This window comes from Ochotona princeps, chromosome 16 (genome assembly GCF_030435755.1).
Source record: "Ochotona princeps isolate mOchPri1 chromosome 16, mOchPri1.hap1, whole genome shotgun sequence".
NCBI lineage: Eukaryota > Metazoa > Chordata > Mammalia > Lagomorpha > Ochotonidae > Ochotona > Ochotona princeps.
Genome location: NC_080847.1, coordinates 48039439 through 48055324, shown reverse-complemented (window position 1 = coordinate 48055324; position 15886 = coordinate 48039439). Strand labels below are relative to the sequence as shown.

Below are 15886 nucleotides of genomic sequence, written 5' to 3'. Positions count from 1 at the left end.
GGGTAGGTACCTGCTGCATTCTCTAAAGAAAGATTCCTTGCCCTTTTGTATATATCTTGGTAATTTTTCATAATGTGATATTGAGGGAAAAGTCAGACAGTTCAAATTTCCAATTATTTTATACGTTCTTTAATTCAACTGGCAGTTTATATCAGTAATCAAATCTGACTCATACAGTCGGGCGATTGTGTGAAACCACAGTAGTTGTCATGGCAACAAAATCTTCATGAGAAGCTGTATAGGCAGTGGAGTGCTGGGCTGCGGCACTAGACCTAATCCCATTTGTCCCGCAAGTTGACAGAACCACACCCAAGGGGGAACCTGAGCGATAGTGACAGCTGCCACTGGACTGGGCCTTCCGGGTTCAAGATCACAGGGGCGGGCCCGGCACCATGGCCTAGCGGCTAAAGTCCTCACCTTGAACGCGCTGGGATCCCGTGTGGGCGCCGGTTCTAATCCCGGCAGCTCCACTTCCCATTCAGCTCCCTGCTTGTGCCTGGGAAAGCAGTCGAGGACGGCTCAAGGCTTTGGGACCCTGCACCCGCGTGGGAGACCCAGAAGGGGTTCCTGGTTCCAGGCTTCAGATCGGCGCAGCACCGGCCGTTGCAGTCACTTGGGGAGTGAATCATCGGACGGAAGATCTTCCTCTCTGTCTCTCCTCCTCTCTGTACATCTGCCTTTCCATTAAAAATAAATAAATCTTAAAAAAAAAAAAAAAAAGATCACAGGGGTATGGTTTACACTCTGTCCCTGCAGGCGCAACTGAAGGGCCAATACCTTGCTTCCCAGGTAGGGCTTTGTTCATCAGCCAGCTGGGTGTCCAGTGCTCGCACAGGAGCGCCCCCACGCGGCAGGGCCCTGCCCTAGGTTGGAAAAACCATCTGCAGTTGCCTTGCAGGCAGTCAGCCATGCTGTGTTGAAGTCGTGCCCTGCTGTGAGATACAACGGAACAGGGTGGGGCACACACTGGCCACTTGGTGCAGGCTCTCTGGCAGTGCTCTGCCATCTTGAGACACATTCCTGGCTGTTCTCCTTCCTAGGAGCTTGTGTGTGCACAGGGAGGGCCCGAATCTAGCACACACACTCCACAGACACTCAGGTAGGTACCTGCTGCCTCTCACGCCTGGCCCTCCATGGTAAGCAGCCCTGGGCTGAGGATCTTGCCTGCTTTTTGGTCCAGTTTCCCACTTCTGCTTGGCACAGAGATTGCATTACTCAGGGCAGCAAGTCCACCTCTCTAGGTGCCTGGTTCAATTTCTCTAACCCTGGCCAGGGCTTGAGTATCTGGCAGCCAGTGGGCAAGACTTGAATATTTGTTTTCACCCCAACAGTACCACCTGTGGTCTTAGGGAACACAGTATTAAACAGCAAACTGAAAATGCCCTGGGCCCAGCACGATGGCTCAATGGAGTATCCCATATGGGCACCATTTCACATCCTGGCTGCCCCACCTTTGACAAAAGTTCTTTCTCTGTGTCTCTGCTCTCCATAATCTGCCTTTTCAACAACAACAACAACAACAAAATCTTTCTTTTAAAAAAAAAAAAAAGTATATTAAAAGAAATAAACCCTTGGGCCGGAGGTGTGGCCTAGTGGCTAAAGTCCTCACCTTGAATGCCCTGGGATCCCATATGGGCACCGGTTCTAATCCCGGCAGCTCCACTTCCCATCCAGCTCCCTGCTGGTGGCCTGGGAAAGCAGTCAAGGACGGCCCAAAGATTTGGGACCCTGCACCCGAATGGGAGACCCAGAAGAGGTTCCTGGTTCCCGGTTTCAGATCGGCGCAGCACCGGCCCGTTGCGATCACTTGGGGACTGAAACATCGGACAGAAGATCTACCTCTCTGTCTCTCCTCCTCTCTGTATATCTGACTTTGTGATAAAAATAAATCTTTAAAATATATATATATAAAAAGAAATAAACCCAAAGTCCAGTTGCATTTTGCCGAGTCTGACAAATTTTGTAGGTAGTCTGGGAGAACACAGTCCTTCCCCGTTCCCAGCAGCTTGAGAGTGGTTTGTCCCTTCTAAAACCACTGTGACAGTGCTGAACCGAGTAGGAGGAGTAGGTTATCCAGAGCCGTTGATGCCTTTATCAAGGGAGTGAATTACAAAGGGAATTGCTTCCTGGGCTTGTCCTCTCCCGCAGGCTCACTTCCCCTGGGGTTCCTCTGCCAAGCTGAGCTGCAGCTCCACACCCTGAGCAGACGTCAGCACCACGCCCGGGATTTCCTGGCCCCCAGAACCACAAGCCGAGTCAAGGCTTCCTCTCTGAATGACTGAGTCTCAAGTACTTTGCTAAAGCAACAGACTAAGATATCAAACCTCCAGCTACCCACTGCCTAGATTTTTTACCTCCCTCCCCACCCCCAAACACAGATGGCACAACTGTAGCTCCTAAGGGACAGGCGAGGGCTCGCACACACCCACAGCCACTCAGTGAAGATGCCTGGAAATCTCCCCGAGCCCGGTATGAGCTAGAAGCATGAAGGTTCTGCTTCCTCAAGAGGCGGGCGTGACCAAGACAGAAGACCTCCAGCTTGTCTTTCCTTTAGCAAATATTGATCATGTCCAGCCCTATGCCAGGCGCTGGGGTTGCGGCAGAGTCTAAAAACAACCACAGCTGGAGAACTGAAGCAGCTACTTTAGTTTCTACGGTGGGGGGGGGGGGGCGGAGGGAGTGGGTCAAACCTGAGGGAGGCAAGCCAGATGGCGTGCATGTGGGGCAGTCACTCTGTCTGCAGAATGAACTTGTAAACAGTCAACTTCACGCATTCCCCACGAGCCAAAAATTAAAGTTGAAACATGCATTTTGTGAAAACAAAGTCCCTCCCTTGCAAGACTGGCATGGTGGCTCAACAGCTAATCTTCCATCGACAAGCATCAGCATCCCATAGAGACGCCAGTTTCATGTTCCTGTCACTCCAGTTCTGATCCAACTCCCTGTTTATGGCCTGGGAAGGCAGCTGGGGATGGCTAAGGGCCCTAGGAGCCTGTATCCATTTGGGACACCTGGAAGAAGCTCCTAGCTCCCGACTTTGGATCTGCTTAGCTCTAGCCACTGTGTTGGCCATTTGGGGAGTGAACCAGCAGATGGAACATCTCCCTCTGTCTGTCTCTCCTGCTTTCTGCAAATCTGCCTTTCAATTAAAAATAATTTTTTATTAGTCCTTCCTTCACCCTCAGTGAGTAGCATATGGCCAGATGAGCATGGGCTCTGGGATATGATCTACTGTTTCCCGTACGGGAGGAATCTTCCTCTCTCCCATCAGGAGGGTCAGGGCTGTTGTTCCTACAGAAAACAAGGAGCGGCAAGGAGAAACCAGCACGTTGATTGAAGTGGAAGTTCACAAGGATGTAGGTGTGTTGAGAATTGAAGAGCCAGTGCCCCGAGGGAAGCTGGCTCCAGGAAGAACGGACACAAGGGGCTGATGTGGTGGCAGGAAAGGGCATCCATCTTTGGGAATAAGGCAGGATCCCTCGGGATTGGGGGTCTTATCACCACCTTTCAGGGGAGGCAGGTCACAAAGGCAGGGTGAAGGTCAGAGCGCAACCTCCCCACTCCGTTTCTCCCTCCTTCCCTCTCTCTCCGTTTCAACCTCCCCGTTTCTCTCAGTTGCCCAAGTGCCACATGTGATTGCCTCAGTACTTGGTTCTCATTTCTCACCCGGATGACTTGGATATATTTTCTTTTATATATATAATATATAATAAATATATATATATATATTTTTTTTAATTTTTTTTTTTACTTGAAAGGCAGAGTTTTACAGATAGAAGGAGAGAGAGGTCCTCGATCTGCTGGCTCACTACCCAAATGGTTGCAATGGCGGGAACTGAGCTGATCCGAAGCCAAGAGCCAGGAGCTTCTTCAGGGTCTCCCACATGGGTGCTGGGTCCAATTCCCATATAAAAATAATGGCTTCTATTCATCCTGAGCCCTTAAGTTAGGCTGTCCCGCTGCAGACACTGAAAGTGAGGTTCGATCTTCGCGAAGATAAGACATGGAGCTCGAACCCTGGCTTCCCTGGACCCTTGCTCCCTTGAGCCTGGAGCGAGAACCCCGGAAAGGACTCGCACTTGCCCTAGGATCTCCTCGCCTGTCCTCGCCCAGCAATCCCAAGGCGACAGGTGCGTTTCAGAGGTGCCGCCAGGCGCCAGCACGTCCCCGGGCGCGCGGCAAGCCGGACGCTCCCCACAGGCGGGGCTTCCTCTGCGCCCCTCCCCGCGCCACGCCCCTGCAGCTGTCCACCCGCGCGGCGGGCGTGGCCCGGGATTCCCGGGAGGGGAGGGCAGGGCGCCGGGTGTCCTTGGGCCGGGAGGGGAGGTGACTCGGGTGGCGGCGGCCGAAGAGGACGACGCAGGATGAGGGCCCTGCGGGTGAGGGCTCTCAGCGCTGGGCCCGGGGCCCCCACCTCGGAAGCTCTCACCTTAACACGCGACTCCCTAAACACCCGGGACCAGGATCTGCCACCCCAGTCCCCAGTCCAAGCTTCTGACCGCTAACACGGGGTAGCTGGGACCCCTAACACGGCCGGTACCCAGGATTTAAACCTCTAGCCTTCCCCTAGACGATTAGCGCTGGGAGCTTAATACCCCTAACCCTCCTGGAGGCTTCATGGGCAGCCTGGAAACCCTGGGGTTGGGGACCTCCAGTCCAGCCCCCACATTTCAGGGAGGTGATCTCTCATTATTAGTCCAGGGAGCCCCTCTGCCCAGAAACACCAAGATTTGAACTCTTAGAGCATGGGACTCGCTGCTGGGTCCACTCCTCTTCGGGACAGCCTGGTAACCTTTCCAGGGACCTTCTTTCCAAAAGCCCCCCTCCCCACCTTCCCTAGCAAGTGGAATCTCTCTCTGAGAGGACCCATGTCCAGGCCTCAGCGGTCCAAGCTTCCCTGTCCATCCCCACCTCTAGATACCCCTCCAGGTGCCTTAACAACCACGTGCTCTCCACCCTCCCAGATGCCCCAGGTGCTGATCCGCTCCTTCGGCTCAACGTCCCGGAACCACTTTGAGAACCGAGTTGCAGAGAAGCAGAAAATTTTCCAGGTAGGGGGTGGTGAGGGTAGAGACCTTGGCTAGAGGGTTGCAGTGTGTCGCAGAGGCTGCACCCCTGTCTCATTGGCCATCCCCACCTCCAGGCCAACAATGACCTCCCGGTGCACTTGAAGGGCGGTGGGATTGACAACCTTCTCTACCGGCTGACTATGGCCCTGACTCTGGGAGGTGAGTGCAAATGCCGCCTGGGCTGCCTCTGGTTCGGTTGGAGTTTCAGGAGGAGACCTGATGGCATTGGGGTTACAGAGGGGTATTGAGGGAAGGAGGTTGAGTCCTGAGCTGGCTAGACTTGACCATGAGTGGCAATCAGAGAGGAGGGAGCTACCCAGATCATGGGCTGCTGTTCCCCAAGAGGGAAGCTGAGTCTAGGGTCCAGGTCCGAATGCAGAAAGCACCCAGCCCAGTCTACATCCATGCCACGGGATCCCCACCTGGAGTCTAGCATTGTTTGTTTTGTTTTTGTTTGTAAAGATTTTTATTGGAAAGGTGGATTTACAGAGAGAAGGAGAGACAACGATCTTTGCTGGTTCACTCCTCAAGAGGCCCCAATGGCTGGAGCTAAACCTATCTGAAGCCAGGAGCCTCTTCCGGGTCTCCCACTTCGATGCAGGATCCCAAGGCCTTGGGCCATCCTCTGCTGCTTTCCCCGGCCACAAGCAGAATTGTAGGGGAAGTGGAGCAGCTGGGACATGAACCAGCACCCATATGGGATACCTGTGCTTGAAGGGAGAAGATTAGCCAATTGAGCCAGTGCACTGGGCCCTGGAGTCCAGTTTGGAAAGGAATTTGGACATGGGGTTCAGGGAGGAGTTTAGGGTCTCAGTCTGTACCCCCCTCCTTCCAGGTACTGTCTACAGCTTGTACTGCCTCGGCTGGGCCTCCTTCCCCCACAAGAAGTGAGACCAAGAAGCATGGAAGACCTGGGGGACTTAAACATCAATAAATGTGCTAGCTTCCTGGGGAATACAGACCAGCTCTGGTTTCTCCGTGTGTGTGTGTGTGTGTGTGTGTGTGTGTGTGTGTGTGTGTGTTCCAGGCCATGCGACCATCAGCCAGGGACCTCTGCCCCGTGGACGGCCCATTACCCCAGCCCTGGCCCCTTCGTGCCAGACCAGGTCTCCTCCCAGGATTTTGCTGTCACTCCCCTGAGGTCTCCAAATACCCCTGGGCTGTCCCACAAGGCTCAGGGACCTGCAGTGGTGGTTTTGAGCGGGACATGGTTCTGTGTCCTGCTGTAGCAACCTTCCCGCTGCAGAGGCTGGGAGAGGTGAGGGCAAGAAGGGAGACCATGACACACTAGAGGCAGAGGCAAGACACCCAAGGCCTGAGACTGAAAGAGTGGCCAGCAAGGCCTCAGGGGACTGAGCCAGAGCCCACCCTGAGCCCTCTTGACAGCCTGGTCGCTGCAGCAAAAACCACGCAGGCTCAGCCGCCACGGGATCTGAGCAAGAACCAGGCCATAGATCACCTGAACCCCGGGAGGAGAAAAAAGATGCAGAGAAAGGACGTGGAAACATGCAGATTGGGTCCTGAGGATAGACAGGGGACCAAGAGAAGCCAGCCTGGCCCAGACCACCATTTCCCTAAGCTTGAGTCACACAAGAAACCCCTTAGACAACAGCAACAGGGGCTACATTTATTTCCTGCTAGGCCTGGCAGGCTGGGGGAGAAAACAGACAAAGGCACTGGGGTGTGCAGGCCCGCAGTGGCTGCCTGGGGGAGTGACTGAATCTGTCAGAGTGTGTCAGGCCTTGCGTGATCCTTCCAGGGCTGAGAGAGAGCCCGTGGGTGTGGAAGTCACACAAGTGTTGGGTTTGGCACAGGTATAGGCCAGAGGTTACGGAGAAGGTATAAGATGGGTGTGGCAGGAGTGGGTGACCCTTGGGCAGCATGTGCTAAAATGTCCTGGAGCTGGGGGTAATTAGGGTGTGGCACGTTCAGGCATGTTGCCTGTTGCCTGGGAAGCTGGATGCTGAGGGCTGGGAGAACAAAAGGCCTGCAGGTTCACAGGACCCCCTGAAGACGTGACTGCAGCCAGGGTCAGCCGTGGGGGAGACCAGGGGTCCAACGTGACTTGTACAGCGAGGTATAAGGGGACAGGAGTGCGGCTTCTGCTCAGGAGTACATGGTCAGCTGCAGCCACTGGGGAGAAGAAGGCAGAATGTGAGGAGCAGGGAACCCAGACACCAGAGCCCTTCTTGGCCCTTGGCCAGGAGCTGTGTGGAAGTTGGGGTTCCCCTGAGGCACCCATGCCCCAGCAGGAGTGGCTCGCTCACCTCCTGGATGTTCACCTGGATTTGTCCAGTGCCGTCTTTGTCAAGAGATTTGAAGGCGCCTGCAGGGGAGGGGAGGAGAGGGGAGGAGAGGGGAGAGGCTGCTTCTTGGATACCAAATGCCCCAGTACGTGGGAAGTTGGTGATAGCCATGGCTGGCATGGCCTTGAGTTTCTACCTTGTGCCAAGGGCTCTCCACGTAAACCTGCATGGCCCAGCTGTGTGCCAGTGTCTTTTTTATAAAGGAGGTTGGCAGGGAGTGATGGTAAGAAAGGGAGCAAGGTGGCATTGAAATCAGGCTGTTACTCGGCTCAGTGGTAGACTCTGCTGCTGGCCTGCATCCCTCAATGTCTTCTGTCCTAGCACGCCCCTCCGGCCTGTGCTCTGTCCTCTCAGGGTCTAACCCAAGCAGGCTGCTGCCTAGAGGGAGTTCGGAGGACTCCATTTCCTGCCCCTGGAGTCTGAGTGATCCCCAGCTTGCCCTGAAACGTGACTCCATGTTCCCAGCCACAGCCAGCCTCCCTAGGTGCTGCTGGCACTGCCCCTGCCTCCTCAGATACACACATACACCCGCCCTGGACACCCCAGGATACACACACACACCCGCCCTGGACACCCCAGGATACACACACACCCGCCCAGCTCTGGACACTGCCCTGGCTGATTTCTAAGGTCTTCTCACTGGCTACTCTTAGCATCACCTGCTCTGCTGTCCACCCCCCCTTCCCCATGTGGCCTGACGTCTCACACGGCTGTCTCCTTTCCTGTCACACACATTGCACTGACTGCATTGTCCTCCCAGAGGATCTTTCTACAGTCAACCTTCTTCTTTCTTTTTTTTTTTTTTTTTTTTTTCCTTCTTCTTTCTTTAATCCTTTTTTTTTTCCTAAGATTTATTTATTTGACAGAATGGCCACAATGGCTGGGGCTGGTCCAGGCCAAAACCCGGAGCCTGACGCTCCATGTGGGTCTCCCCCGCATGGGTGGCAGAGGCCCAGGTATTAGCTGCCTCCCAGGTGCATTAGCAGAAGCTGGATTCAAAGCAGGGCAGCTGGGACTCCAACTGGCATTCCACTGTGGGATGCTGGCATTGCAGGCATCAGTTCAGCTTGCTGCACCACCATACCAGCCCTTCTTGAGCTAAACTAGATCTGATTGCTTCTTTGCCTAGTGTCCATGGCTCTCCAGTTCCCCAGTCCAGTCTGAGCACCTGTCAACTTGGAGCTCACAACCCTGTGCAGTACCCACCTCCTGGCACTCCCAGCCCTGCACGGCACCTGCCTCCCGGTGCTCACAGCCCTACATGGCGCCTGCTTCCTGGCACTCAGCCCTGCATAGCACCTGCCTCCTGGCATTCCTAGCCCTGAATGGCACCTGCCTCCCAGCACACACAGCTCTGCATAGCACCTGCCTCCTTGCACTCAGAGATCTGCGTAGCACCTGCCTCCCAGCACACAGCCCTGCATGGCACCTGCCTCCTGGCACTCCCAACCCTGCATGGCACCTGCCTCCCAGCACACACAGCCCTGAGTGGAACCTGCCTCCTGGTACTCACAGCCCTGCATGGCACCTGCCTCCCAGCACACACAGCCCTGAGTGGAACCTGCCTCCTGGTACTCACAGCCCTGCATGGCACCTGCCTCCCAGCACACACAGCCCTGAGTGGAACCTGCCTCCTGGTACTCACAGCCCTGCATGGCACCTGCCTCCCAGCACACACAGCCCTGGGTGGCACCTGCCTCCCAGCGCACACAGCCCTACGTGGAACCTGCCTTCCAGCACACACAACTCTGCATGGAACCTGCCTCCTGGCACTCCCAACCCTGCATGGCACCTGCCTCCCAGTGCACACAGCCCTACGTGGAACCTGCCTTCCAGCACACACAAGTCTGCATGGCACCTGCCTCCCAGCACACACAGCCCTGTGTGGAACCTGCTTCCTGGTGCTCACAGCCCTGTGTAGCACAGCACCTGCCTCCTGGCACTTCCAGCCCTCCATGGCACTTGCCTCCTGGCATACACCTGGCACTCACAGCCCTGCGAGGCACCTGCCTCCTGGTGCTGACAGCCCTGCGTAGCACAGCACCTGCCTCCTCGCACTTCCAGCCCTGCATGGTACCTGCCTCTCACTTTACTCAGCCCAGGTCTCAGACAGATCCAAGTTCAAATTCCTTCCCAAGTTCCTGGCTGGATGACTGTGAGCACGACATTTTGTCTTCTTAAATCCTGAGTTCCACCTCCATAAAGTAGGGACAGAAACTCCTACCTTTCAGGAATGCCTTGAGAGTCCAGCACATTGGCATGGTAGCTAAGAAACCGCTGGGGACGCCTGCAGGCCATATAGGCTCACCTGAGTTCCAGTGGTGGCTCTACTTCCTACTGTAACACTGGGAGACAGTGATGATGGCTCAACTAACAAGATCCCAGAAGCCCTCACGGGAGCCTCAGTTCAACTTCTTCCCCGCTTAGGCCTGGCCCAGCTGTAACTAATGCAGGCATTTGGGGACTGAACCAGCAGTTCAGCAGTGAGATCTTTGTCTCATTCTCCCCGCCCCCTTTTACCTATCTAGTAAAATTAATACTTTAGAAAAAAAACCCAGCATGTTAACAGCTATGAATGCCCTCATGGCTTAGTCCCTACCAGCCCATCCCAACCTTAGGCTTCCTCACCCACTCTCCTCGCACTCTGAGCAAAGAATCCAACAGAAAACACCCGAAGCACCACCTTCTCTCTGTAGGCCTCTGCACAGGCTGCCTCCTTGGCCACCAACACTCTTCCCTCTCACTGAGTTCATTATGCCTCAGGTCTCAATCTGCATGTACTCTCCTCCAGGAAGTACCCCTGGATCCATCAAATGCTCTCTGGGCTTCCCTAGGTACAGCCTCAACACCCTCTGCCTCTACCTCCCTTGTGTGTCCCCATTGCTATGTCCAGGTTTCCCCTAGCCCAGACAGAGCCAGCCGGCACTGTCACCCAGGGTGACAGATATCTGTCATGTTTAGAGATTTTGACCAACCAAAGCTTCCCACCAGGGAAGAAAGTCGGAGAGTCACTTACGGAACATGGCGTCCAGCCTGACCAAGCAGCTGATGAAGTTGTCAAAATCCATGTTGCCGCTCTCGTCGGAATAGCGCCGGATGATCATGTTGTAGAGATGTGTGTTCAGGTGGAAACCTGAGAATGGGTGAGCATTCAGGGGTGTACTTATGGGAGAAGCACACACCTCCACTCGCTCCCACACCCCCGTTCTCCCCCGAGGTCCCTGCCAGGCACACCTGCTGCCTCAAAGGCACCCGGCAGCTCACTGCTGCAGATGGTCCCTGATCGGTCCATGTCAAACTGTTTGTATATGGCCTGTGGGGACACAGAGGTCAGGGTTCAACTGCGGGTCCTGAAGCAAGAGATTGCCAAGGATGCGGATGGGGGTCTGGGTGCCACACACCTGCCACTTTTTGATGTTGTTCCATAGGTACTTGAACTCCTCGAAGCCCAGCTTGCCTGTGGTGTCACTCTGGTGGCAGCTTGTCAAGAACAGTGTGACTGTGTACATGATGATGAGGCTGCGAGTGAGGGGACCCAGGCTGCAACTCCTGCTCCTGCCCCACCCACCTCATGTCACTCAGGCTGTGGCCTTATTATCTGTTTCAGCCATGTGCCTTCGCGATTATGTTTCCAAACAAGAATTCTCCTCAACGCCATCAAATTGTGCTGGACTCCAAACTCCAAATGCCTCACCTAAAAAATTAGCCTCACTGCTATGCTAGTTCCTCATTTATAACATTCTTGATATTGACTCATTGAATGTTAAGACATAAGGGGAAAAAAAAAAGAGTGTCTTAAAACTCTAAGGAAGGAAGTCAGCAAAGTTAGCAAGAACCTGCTGGGTTTGTGGTGAAACTGAATGAGAGACTGGCAGAAAGCACTGGACCCAAGGTCTGGCCTTTAATAAGTGCTCAATCACTGTGGGCCATGGCCAAGCGTCATCAAGTCACCGAGTATGGGCGAGAGGCTGGGCCAGACATCTCAGGAACACCCCACTTCTCTCAGCTCTGAGGCCCCACTGGAAACAGACCCAAAGCTCAACGTCCCTGCCCAGTGAGATCCTGGCCACAGCTGGTGTGCATGCCCACGTGGGATGCGCTGGCCTCAGCCTTCTGCGGGGGGCGAGTTTGTGTCACCAGGATTGCAGACTCTAGTGCGTGGACAGGGAGAGCACACAAGGTGGCTTGGTCACCTGGGCTAGAAGCGGACCTCTTTCCCCCTGTGTGGATTCGAGTGACCACACACCATGTATGTGTGTGTGTGTGCGTGCAGCGAAAGCTGTCTGCATACATACGTGTTTCTGTTTCTCATGACCATCCTTTCATGTCCCTTCCTGTGTGGGGTGCCGTGAAAGGGTACAAGAGTATTGTAAACTTCTCCCCTCAGTCCAAATGCCCGTTCTGCTGCTGACTCTTCAGTTCTAACCTCCGACAAATGGCTGCTTCTCCACGAGCCTCCATGCCCTTGCCAAACACTGGAGCCCCCCAAATCTGCCTCTCCAGTAGTATGGCTGCAAAGGACCCGTTGGTCAACATAAGCAGAGGGCTAGCTGCCACATCACCAACTGTCATGTGTCTGTAGGTGGGGACGGGGTCTGACGTACGCAGGCTTACGTCAGGCTGTGACAGCTAGGTGTGGTCTCACACACACCCTCTGAAAACCCTCTGTTCACCCAGGGCCTCCCCAGACGGCCCCCAAGGATACATCCATCACGGCCACCATGCTGCGACACGTGTCAATGCCGAAGCCATCGGTCTTGAGATCAGGGTCTGTGGGGAACAGTTGAAAGATAAGAGGACAAAGGTCATAGTCACCCCAGCCCCAGGCCTCTAGGCCCGCCCCTCACTTGGACCCCAGGTACTCACGTCGGGTCACAACCTTGTTGAGAATGTTCATGAGTTCTGTGGCGCTCACCTCCATGTCCTGTGGGCAAAAGCACAGGACAGGTCAAGGGCGGCCGAGAGGGGATCTGGGCAGGTAGGGAAGGAGAATGGGACCTCAGGGCCTGGCTTGACCAGACACATATGCAAGGGATGTCTGGAAAGGCGTGGAAGGCTCAGCGCAGGGCCAGGGTCTTGGAGTGGGGTGACTCACATCTCCGGCCAGCTGGGCAAACAGTTTCCGGAACTGCCGGACCTCTTCACTCTCGTTGGCCTCAATGTTGGAATAATGGCTCCGTGGGGGCTGCCGGCAAGGGGAGGGAACTCTCAGAGCAGGTTAGGGGAGAGGGACCCTGTCCCATCCCCCAACACCTTTGGTAACAAAGTCAGAGAGGCTGGGGCAGCGGGTGATCAAAGGAGGCTGAGAAAGGAGCAGAGCAGTGTGGGTGAGACCCGGGGTAAGTTTAAGAGTAAGGCAGGGATCGCCCTTCATGGCGGAAGAATGGTCACAAACACGCTCAAGAGGTCAGGGAGGGACGGGACTAGGAAGGTCTCGGCGCCAGAGGGGGAGCTGGCTGCAGCGGGCAGCTTACCGGGGGCTCCGGGTTGTACTGCGCAGCTGCCTCGCTGGGAAAAGACAAGGGGGAGTTAGCCAGGGGGCGTGGCCACCAACGGGCAGCGCGCGGAGCTGGAACTGCCCGCTCGGGACACCCCTCCTTGGCCCGTCATACAGTCTGCACCGGCTTCCCAACACTTCATCCCCGCGAGTCCCACCTGCTGGGGGCTCTACGCCATCACCCCTTGGCGGAGGGGCTGGCTCCCCAGCATCCCGGCCTGAGGTCCACTAGCACTCGCCCATTTCAAGGGGATGAAATGATTGATTGCTGACCAATTAGATCCTAAAACCTGCCTTACCCCTGCCAGGGTATTCTTCTCCATTAATACAGCTAATTAATACAGCTAATTCCTGGCTAGATTTGGGCCTTTTCCCCTACCCCATGAAACCTCAGCGTTTCTGGGAACCCACCTAGCTCAAACTGCTGGCACGAACGAAGGTGGCACCCACTGACGTTCCTCTCCAGCTTGGCAGGACCGACAGCACCCCCATTCCCAAAAATCCCACCTGCCCAAATGGACTCGGGGACCATCCTCGCGATGGTCCCCACAGCAATCCCAGTCCCCATGAAGAGGCGCCCAGGGGTCTTTCCTCTAGCAGAAGGAAAGCCCCGCCCACGCGCCCACAGGCCCCGCCTACACTCCCACAGGCCCCGCCTCACCTGATGGCGCTGATGACCCCGCCCAGGATGCGCATGGCTGTTCCACCACCGGCCGCGCCGCCTCCTCCGCCGCCGCCGCCCCCGGCCCCGCTGATCAGGCCTCCGAGTACATTCCCTAGGCCCCCGCCCAGGCCCCCGCCTCCCCCGCCGCCGCCGCCGCCCTTTAGGAACGAGTTAACCAGGAACATGGCTGCGCCTCAGGCTCCTGAAGGGGAAAAGGGGGACAGCTGTCCAGCCCGAGCCTTGCCGCTCCCCCTCAACCGCCCGGTCCAGCAAAAACGTGCATTTCCGGGTGTTGGAAGACCCCGCGGCACTGTGGGTGGGGGGCGGCTCCTCACACGGTGCGAGGGTGGGACCCCGCAGTCAGAGTAGGGGTGCAGGCTAGTGGGATTCTGTAGATGGGGAGACCCCCAGAGTGGCATGAGGAATGCCTGACGTGTCTGGGAGCTCCCCTCGTGGAAGTTAGGGGTCCTGCGCCGGTCAGCGACGGGGACAGGAGGTCCCGGCCTGATGGCTTTGGGCGGGGTTAGGAAATCTGAAATGTGGGTTAGGGCAGCTATAGGATCGTAATTATGAGCTCCGGAGGCCCGTGATAACAGGGAGTCTCCACTGGAATCCGGGGCGCCGATCTGGCCGCCCCAGGCAAGAATCTACCGGGTCCTCCCTCGGCCTCTCTGGGCTTGTACTTTAGATCGTGAGGCGCAGAGGGTGTCCCGGGGACAGGACCGCGGAGTCGGGCAGGTCCTGCGGGAGGAGGACCGCGAGGCCGGGGGTCGCGGGGTGCCGGGCAGTCCGGGCAGGGCGCTCACCGCCTCCTCGCTCGCGCGTCCAGCGCTCCTCCGGCCTGTCCGGCAGGGCGCTCACCGCCTCCTCGCTCGCGCGTCCAGCGCTGGCCGCGGTCTGCGCCGCCCGGGCCTCCCGCGGCGTCCGGCTCCCGAGGGCGGGGCCGTGACTCAGGCGGACACTTTGGGGTTAAACGCCCCGGGCGGCGGGGCCACCGTCCGTCCGCACGGTCCTAGAGCCTGGCACCGAGCGGGACCCCGGGCTCCGCCCCGCGCGCTTCCGCCGCCGCAGGCGCTCTCCGGTCTTCGCCTCAGGAAGTGGCCTCTGTGGGCGTGGGCACCCAGTGATGATTGGCACCCAGGCTGGGGGAGCTGTGGCGAGGACTGAGTCCACGCGGGTTTCCCTGACCCCCCGTCCAACTCTGCTCAGCGGCCCCGTCGTCAGTGGTCACTAGAAGCATGGGCCCCAGGTGCCTAAAGAGGGCCCTGACACGGAAGAGTTCTCTGGCCATGACCTCGCTCCTCAGACCAGATGTTCCTAGTTCCCTGAGGACGAGGAGGGGGACAAAATGGAACAGGGGCATGGCGGCCTCTGGTGCAGGCTTCCACCCTGGGCATGCCCCTTCGCCCTCACCCCCCAGCTCCTGGGGCCTGCCTTCTGGCCCTCAGCCCCTCTCCGGGCCTCTGGCTCCGCCCCACAGAGCGATCTACTCCTGACATTGTGAGCAAGATGCTCCCCCCATCCTAGGCACCTGTCAGGACTAAAGGGAGTGGCAGCTGTCAGCCTTTGCCTCTTGAGCTCACTCGAACCTTCCTAATGTAGCCCGATGATTGCCAGACATTCCAAGCGCTTCCTACGTCACAGCCTTCTGGGGCAGATGCTGTTTTTCATCTCCATTTTTACAGTTAAGTAAACGGAGTGTTCAGCCCGGGCAGCCAGGGTTCCGTAACCACTATGATGCAATAAGGCCAATAGTGTAATTAATAAGATCATCATGAGACCACACCCTGCAAGTCTGCAGTGGCAAGCCAGGCTTTCCGCAGGGCTCGCTGGGGCCAGGCCAAGGCAGCTAGCTGCCTCACGGGCTTGTCTGTGAGGCAGGAGCCCAGGAACGGGGAAATAGAGGCTGTGAGCGTCAGGGTCACAGAGGGTAGCAGGCCCAGGTCTGCACCTGGGCTTGGCTGGTGACACATCTCTGGGAGATGACTCATCCGAATTCCCTCCCTGGCACTCTGAGCCGCTTCAGTTCACTGTCCTCCCCGCCAAGACTTGCTTAGGCTGTGCCCTCAGCCAGGAACACTCCCACCTTTGTTTCTGATTTCCCTTGTGACTCTGGCTTGGGGTGTCAGCTCAGGAGACTCCTCTTTCAGGAAGCCTTCCCTGCCTTCACCCCCACCTGAAACCTGATAGATACGGTTTTCTTTTGCATGCTATCCAAATAACTTGCACTCTGTCTCATAGTGTTTGCTGCGCATGACAGCTCGCTCTGTCTTGTTGACCTCTTAGCCCTGTGCTGCCAAGGCTTCGGTTTCTCTTGGTTTTCTGTCTGTCCCACATCTGCCAGGAATCC

General features: G+C 56.6%; 2 protein-coding genes across 3 annotated transcripts; one reads left to right on the top strand and one right to left on the bottom strand.

The window, feature by feature from the left end:
* The first annotated feature begins 4247 nt into the window (after positions 1-4247).
* Positions 4248-6024, top strand: LOC101528179 (cytochrome c oxidase subunit 7A1, mitochondrial). Of its 2 annotated transcripts, none has more exons than XM_058674342.1 (4): positions 4248-4379; positions 4918-5051; positions 5144-5228; positions 5905-6024. In XM_058674342.1, exons 2-4 carry the CDS (start codon positions 4965-4967, stop codon positions 5958-5960), a joined length of 228 nt encoding a protein of 75 aa, XP_058530325.1. In that variant the 5' UTR covers positions 4248-4379; positions 4918-4964; the 3' UTR covers positions 5961-6024. The 2 variants fall into 2 exon arrangements, with proteins under 2 accessions (XP_058530325.1, XP_004595086.1); XM_004595029.3 differs by having other exon boundaries at positions 4257-4379; positions 4965-5051.
* A 646-nt stretch (positions 6025-6670) lies between these two features.
* On the bottom strand, positions 6671-14495 carry CAPNS1 (calpain small subunit 1). The gene is made up of 11 exons (XM_004595030.4): positions 14343-14495; positions 13534-13738; positions 12850-12883; positions 12471-12560; positions 12242-12299; positions 12081-12145; positions 10777-10845; positions 10610-10688; positions 10392-10508; positions 7337-7395; positions 6671-7202 (listed from the first exon to the last, which is right to left on the bottom strand). Exons 2-11 carry the CDS (start codon positions 13719-13721, stop codon positions 7176-7178), a joined length of 786 nt encoding a protein of 261 aa, XP_004595087.1. The 5' UTR covers positions 13722-13738; positions 14343-14495; the 3' UTR covers positions 6671-7175.
* Positions 14496-15886: the final 1391 nt, after the last annotated feature.

Coding starts and splice junctions, on each gene's coding strand:
- CAPNS1 (XM_004595030.4), bottom strand. CDS start 13,721: ATGTTCCTGGTTAACTCGTTCCTAAAGGGCGGCGGCGGCGGCGGGGGA. Junction 10,689..10,776: donor ACAACATCAAAAAGTGGCAG/GTGTGTGGCACC, acceptor GTGTCCCCACAG/GCCATATACAAACAGTTTGA. Junction 7,396..10,391: donor CAGGCTGGACGCCATGTTCC/GTAAGTGACTCT, acceptor CCTCCCCTGCAG/GCGCCTTCAAATCTCTTGAC.
- LOC101528179 (XM_004595029.3), top strand. Junction 5,052..5,143: donor AGAAGCAGAAAATTTTCCAG/GTAGGGGGTGGT, acceptor CCCCACCTCCAG/GCCAACAATGACCTCCCGGT. Junction 5,229..5,904: donor TATGGCCCTGACTCTGGGAG/GTGAGTGCAAAT, acceptor CCCTCCTTCCAG/GTACTGTCTACAGCTTGTAC.